This window comes from Myotis lucifugus, unplaced genomic scaffold, assembly GCF_000147115.1.
Source record: "Myotis lucifugus unplaced genomic scaffold, Myoluc2.0 scaffold_41, whole genome shotgun sequence".
Classification (NCBI taxonomy): Eukaryota; Metazoa; Chordata; class Mammalia; order Chiroptera; family Vespertilionidae; genus Myotis; species Myotis lucifugus.
This window is the reverse complement of record NW_005871089.1, coordinates 7,142,491-7,149,352: the sequence shown is the minus strand read 5'-3', so window position 1 is coordinate 7,149,352 and position 6,862 is coordinate 7,142,491. Positions and strand designations below refer to the sequence as shown.

The 6,862-nt window shown below is 49.8% G+C and overlaps 1 protein-coding gene across 3 annotated transcripts in view; it reads right to left on the bottom strand.

Annotated features, from left to right (window-relative positions):
* LINGO1 (leucine rich repeat and Ig domain containing 1) overlaps positions 1-6,862 on the bottom strand; it is a 325,103-nt gene that overhangs the window by 79,325 nt on the left and 238,916 nt on the right. For all 3 annotated transcript variants that reach the window (XM_023753153.1, XM_023753154.1, XM_006087908.3), the window contains one exon: positions 4,336-4,421. In XM_023753153.1, coding sequence (XP_023608921.1) covers positions 4,336-4,404 — 69 coding nt within the window. In that variant the 5' untranslated portion in view covers positions 4,405-4,421. The remainder of the gene's footprint in view (positions 1-4,335; positions 4,422-6,862) is intronic.

Below are 6,862 nucleotides of genomic sequence, written 5' to 3'. Positions count from 1 at the left end.
TCTTGGGCTGTGGTTGCTCCTCGGGCAGTTGTGGTAGCAGCTGCTCCTCAGTTGGCAGCAGCTCCTCTGGTGGGTGTTGTTCACGGCTGTGGTGGCTCCTTTGGCTGGTGGGGGGAGGCTTCACACACAGCTGTTGTTCCTCAGACAGAGGGTGTGCTGATCACGAAGCTGCTGTTCCTTGGATGGGGGTGGGCTACACACACAGCTGCTACTCCTTGAACTGGGGCGGACTGCTCATGTGGCTGCTGATCCTTGGATGGGGGCTGGCTGCATGCTGCTGTTGTTCCTCTGATGTGGTGGGCTGCTTGTGGGGCTACTGCTCCTAGGACTTGGACAGGTTGATTGCAAGTCTGTTGCTCCTCGGACTGGGATGGGCTGCTTGCGAGGCTGCTGCTCTTTGGACGAGAGTGAGCTGCACGTGTGGCTGCTCCTTCTCGGACGGGGACGTGCCACTCACCCGGTTGCTGCTCATGGGACAGGTGCAGGCTGTTGTGGCTCTGCTCCTCGGACCAGTGTGTGCTGCACAGGGCTGCCGCTCCTCAGACGTAGGAAGACTGCTCGTGCAGCTGCTGCTCCTCGAACAGGTCGGACTGCTCGCGTGGTTGCTCCTCCTCGGACAGGGAAGCGGGCCGCTCACACAGCTACTGTTCCTTGGACAGGGGCAGGCCACATGTGGCTGCTGCTCTTTGGCTCGAGGCAGGCTGCTCACGGGGCTGATGCTCCCTGGACAAGAGCATGCCACTCACGTGGTTGAAATAATAATGTGAAAAGAAGTAGGAAATAAAGGAACAAACACAAAAAAGGAGAACAACGAAAAAAGCAAAAAAAAAAAAAACCCTAACAAAATAATAATAAAAAATAAAAATGAAAAATTCCATTTCTTTCATTTGTGACATGTTTCTTTGTCTCTGCATTTTGGCTGCTTTCCTGTGTTTGTTTCTATGTATTGGGTAGAGCTGCTATGTCTTCTTGAGTTGGTAGAATGGCCTTGTATAGTAGGTGCTCTATAGGGTTCAGTGACTTAGCCTCCCCAGTCACCTGAGCTGGTCTCTCTATGTGGGCTGTGTGCACAGTCTTGTTGTAGTTGAGCCTTGATTGCTGTTGGTGTCACTGGGGGGAATTGACCTCCAGGCCAATTGACTGTGAGGACCAGCTGCAGCTACAGTGGGAGAACTGCTGTGCAGAAGACACCCCTATTGTGCAGGACTTTCTTCAGTGGGGCTTTGGTGCTCACTAAGTCTGTGTCTTGAGTGTGTTGCTTATGGATGTGTAGAGTTGTAATCTGGTTTGGTCTGTTGTTGACCACTGGTGCACTGGCTCTTGGGTTTCCAGGGAGGTCAAAGTCAGCCATTGCCTGGGGCCACCCAGCAGGAGCTACAGAGAGATCTGCAGATTCCCCCCATTTGTATCGGGTTTGGAAGTGCCCAGAAGAGGCCCAGCTGTGAAGAAAAGTAGGCTGGTGCTAGTGCTGAGTCTTAGGCCTTTTATTGATAGGTTTGGGGTTCCCTGATCAAGCTTCAGCTTGTTTGAGAATTTTAGCAAAGTCTGAAGCACAAGCAAGGACAGGCCATTCATATGCAAAAGCCACTGAACACAGCTTGGGTGGGTCTGCAAATTGGATGGGGCAAGGGAACCCCCCAGGGCTGTGCAAACAGTATGTTCCAAGCTGATAGAGACTCAGATATGGCTGCCAATCAGCCTGCAACCTGGGATGTCCCGGCACAGGGACAATGACCCCTGCCAGCACCTCCGTCTGGGAGAAAGCTGCCCATGAATTCCTGCCCTGATGCCAGATAATCCAGCTCTTCCCCATATGTGTCTAGGTCCCCCAGAGCCTTACCCTGGCACTGGAGCTCAGAGGAAGTAGAACCTTGTAAGTTCAGTTCATACACCACCCCTTTAAAAAGGAACAGCTGGGCCTCCAGCAACCTTTTTGTCACTGAGCCCCAATCTCCACTAGTTTTTACAGCCTGTAGTTACTGGGACTTCTCTTCCCAGCTCTTGGAGCCTGGGCTGGGAGTCTGGTGTGGGGCTGGGAACCCTTGTTCCTCATGGGGGGGCCTCTGCAGAGATGATCTCCCTCCCAATTTAAAAAGCAGCCCACATGGGTGTTGGACCAGCCTGTTCTGTGCCTCCACCCCTCCTACCAGTCTCAATGTGCTTTCTTCTTTACTTCTCTAGTTGTAGGACTTCCCTTCAGCCAGCTTTCAAATGGTTCTGGATGATGATTGTTCTGTATTTTAGTTGTAATTCTAATGTGGTTGTGGGAGGCAGCGAATACCAGCATTTACCTATGCCACCATTTTGGTTCTCCTCTACAGGTCTTTATTTCAATGCCACCTCCAATCTCTCCCCTGTGTTATTTTTTTTCTCCTTAGCATTTAAATAACATTCATATGCACACTATATTTCATTTATCTATTTTTTCTTGGCTGTCTCCCCTCCACTGCAGTATAAGTTCCGTGGAGCAGGTATTTTTTTGTCAGTTTTGTTCACTGTTAGGCCCCTAACCAAAACAGTGCCTAACATATAGTAGATGCTCAATAAATGCTTACTAAATGAGTGGACAGATGAATAGAAAAATAAGCTGAGGACAGGACATGAATTGGGAAAATTCACAAATAATGAAAGTGAAATGGCCAGCAAGCACATACAAATATGCTCAAGCTCATTAGTAGTCAAAGAAATGGAAAATAAGATCAGTTTACCTATCAAATTGGCAGGGATTTAAGTGATTGATAATGCCCATGGTTGTCAAGGGTGAGGGGAAGAGGCCTTTTGTGCATGATAAATCGGCACAGTCTTCTGGATGCTGATCTGGCCATACAGATTAAATCTTAAAATGTGCATGCCCTCTGACCCAGACAGTCCACTACCAGAAACATTCCTGGAGGACCCAGAACACAAGTACACACATATGTATGAACTGGGAGATTCCCTGAGTTTTCTATATAGCCAAACACTGGAAACTATCTAAACAGCTACCAACAGGATTAATAATGGATACATAATTTAAAGACCATCCAATCTATGGGCATAAAAGGATAGTTAAGAACTCTGGAATGAGCTACACAATATTTGAAAGTAAAAAAAATCAAGTGACAGAGCAAGTATAAATAGCATGAGCCCATGTTTTTCCTTTTAAAATGTTTATAAGTGCATAGAATAAAGTCTAGAAGGGTATCTATTGAACTAGTTAGCAGTATTTATCCCTAGGAAGGAAGAGATTATGGGAAGAGCTTGAAAAGCATGCTTGAAATATTCCCGGATTGTTAGATACGTAGATAGATAACATAAAGAAAATATTACCTTAACAGTCAGAAATATAACTCGGCATACAGAGGAAACACTTCCCATGTCTCTCCAATGTTGAGGATGCAGAAATAGGACATTCCAAGCCCTCCATTATCTAACCCTATCTTAGCCCTGTTACTTCTAGCTCTACCTCCACACCCCTAAGCACTCTGGGAGATCAGTAAGCTTGGCCACCCCTGGCTCTAGGACACCTGTCATAGGCACTGGAGATCACTCATCTGAGGAGGTCAAGGTGGGCCCAGCAGGAAGGACTGACCAGAGAAGGAGGGGACTGGGACATCAGCCCTCACTAGGGTTGCCAGATTTAGCAAATAAAAATTATATTTCCCATGTAGTATTTGGGATATACTTGTACTAAAAAAATGATTTGTTATCTGCCTGAATTTCAGTTTCACTGGACATTCTGTATTTTTTTCTAGCAAACTTAGCCCACAACCGTCCCAGGCCTTGGGCACTTGGTCCTAAGCAGAAAGCATCATCTGAAGTGTTCAGGAGCAGCAGAGAAATACCAAGTGGAAAGGTGATCTGGGCTGTGCCTGGCATTGGGAAAAGTACCCCTGCCCTGCGGGAGTCCTGTAGAGAGCAGGACCTTCCAGGGTCTGAGCCATCACTCATGGAAACATCTACACAAGCTGAGTACAGTGACTCTGGCAGAAAAAGCCAGAGTGATCACAAGGGGAGCCCCACAGATGCAACACCTCCCAGGCAAAGTACTTAGAAGGTGTATGTATGAAAGTTCTGAACAAACTGCAGATAATGAACATGTGATATCAAACAGGTGCTGGGGAAATTATGTGTCCCAGGGCTGGCCTCTCAGTGCCCTGGGTGGTGGCCTGGTGAGGATGGATAGCTACTGAGGTGGTCTACTTTCTCAGGGTTCCAGGAGCTCCTCTCCAGGAGACTTGGCTGTGCCCTACACACTACTGCCCCTGGCAAGGCCTCATTCCATCCTCACGCCCAGGGCCCTCCGACTGGGCACACAGGCATGAGGCAGGTGAGTCCACCTCACTCTCCCCCTACCTGAGTCAGACGGTGCCAGGAGGCAAACAGACCAGCCTCTGGGGGCCCAGGGAGTGGCAGCCTGTCCATCGTTGTCCCAGCATGCACTGTGGGGAAGGAGCAGGAAGATTAGTGTGGGCAAAAATGAGGCTTCCACTACTCCAGGTGGGCTCACCTCAGCATGGGTTCTCCAGGACAGATCCCAGTCTCCCAGCCCAGCGGGGCTTCACACTGCCTCCCACATTTGGGATGGCCTCGTGGCACCATCCTCCCTGCTCTCCCCCATCTCCCTTAAGTGACCTCTCTGGCCTGGCATTCAAGGCCCTGACCAAGCTCCCACTTCTTGCCATCTGGCACTGTCCTCCATAGATCAAGCCCATTTTGCAAGTTGTGTTCACAACGTGTATACACATGCATACACACCGGGATGCACACATATATACATGTGCACACATAAACAGAGACACAAACACATAGGTGCACATACAAACATACACATGCATACACACCAACACACATGCACACATACACACCAATACACATGCATGCCTAAACATACATACCACATACATGCACACATGCACATGCATAAACATGTACACACCTACTTACATACATATATGCATAATCACACACACTAATGAGCAGCTCCACCCCACTCTCTCTGAGATTCCCACTGATTCCTACCAAGTCTGTCCCCTGTAAGCTTCACTTACATGTCTCACCTCCAGCAATCCTCAACTCAGGATGTCTGGCTTATGCCTCACCATCACCAGCAATACTCTCAGCATGGTTCTGAAGCACCCCATCTGCCTGTGCCAGTCCTCCTATCCCAGCCTGCTGGGGCTCCCTGACCCACCCTCTCCTTGGGGCATCACACCCCTCCATCACTTCTATACATGGTCACAAGCTGTTGTTTTCTGTCCTCCTCTCCCCGATCCCCTCTAGGGTATCTCACCCACATCAATGTTTCAGTGTTTCCTTTATATATGCCCAGAGAAGAGTTGAAGCCCCTGACCTGTCCTCCACCCTCTCCTCTTCCCCTACCCAGCTCTAGCCATGTGGGCCATCTTGCTGCCCTCTGCCTGACATCCTCCTCTGGATCCGTATAGGCCTGGCTCCTTCTCCTCACCCAGGCTTAGCTCAGAGCACCTCCTCAGAAAGCCTTCTCTGACTACTATACTGTGTGCAGGAGCCCCTTCTCACCTGTGCCACACACCCTAACTGACTGATTCATCATTTGGTTTTCCCTATTTCAACAATCCCACAGTGAGATTTCCCCCTCCATCAGGTTAATTGAGGTATAATTTACCTACAGTAAAATTTACCCTTTTTAGTGCACAGTTCTATGAGTTTTGATAGTTGTATACAGTCATATAACCACTATCATGATCAAGATATAGAACAATTCTGTCACCCTAAAAATCTCCATGAGTTGTCCGTTTGTGGTCAACTCCCCCTACCCCCAGCCCCTAACAACCACTAATCTGTTTTCTCCCCTATGGTTTTGCCTTTTCTAGAATCCTATCTAATAATAGACAAACATGGTAATTAACCATACCTCCGCTACGCTTCCCATTGGCTAATCAGCAGGATATGCAAATTAACTGCCAACAAAGATGGTGGCCGGCAGCCACGCAGCTGAAGCGAACATGAGCTTGCTTGCTCCAGTGATGGAAGAAGTCAAGGTTCCCCGCCTGCCGTGGCCCAGCTCTGAGCTCTGGAAGCAACAATATTTCAATTATAGAAGCTAAACAAACCCCAGATACCTGCTTTCAGCCAGCCAGGGCCTCAGAGCTTAGAGCACCAGTGATGGCAACAGAGTTTCAATTATAGAAGCCAAACAAACCCAGACACCTGCTTTCAGCCAGCCACGGCCTCAGAGCTGGAGCCGGCTCTCAGCTCCAGTGACAGCTATAGAAGGTCAATAAATCCCAGAAAAAAAAAGAGGCTGGGAGCTTCAGTCGCCTGTCAGCCTGAAAACGGCCCTCAGCCCTTCACCCAGACTGGCCAGCCACCCCAGTGGGGACCCCCACCCTGAAGGGGGTGTGACCAGCTGCAAACAGCCATCAGCCCGTCATCCAGGCTGGCCAGGCACCCCAGCCGGACCCCCACCCTGATCCAGATCAACCTTCAGGGCAAACCAGCCGGCCCCCACCCATGCACCAGGCCTCTATCCTATATAATAAAAGGGTAATATGCAAACTGACCCTAACAGCAGAAAGACTGGGAATGACTGGTCACTATGACACACACTGACCACCAGGGGGCAGACACTCAATGCAGGAGCTGCCCTCTGGTGGTCAGTGCGCTCTCACAGGGGGGAGCTCTGCTCAGCCACAAGCCAGGCTGATGGCTGCCAGTACAGAGGTGGTGGTGGGAGCCTCTCCTGCCTCCTCAGCAGCGCTAAGGATTTCTGACTGCAGCTTAGGCCTGCTCCCCGCTGGCAAGTGGACATCCCCCGAGAGCTGCCGGGCTGCCAGAGGGATGTCTGATTGCCTATCTTTGGCCCAATCCCCTGGGGAGCAGGCCTAAGCCAGCAAGTGGT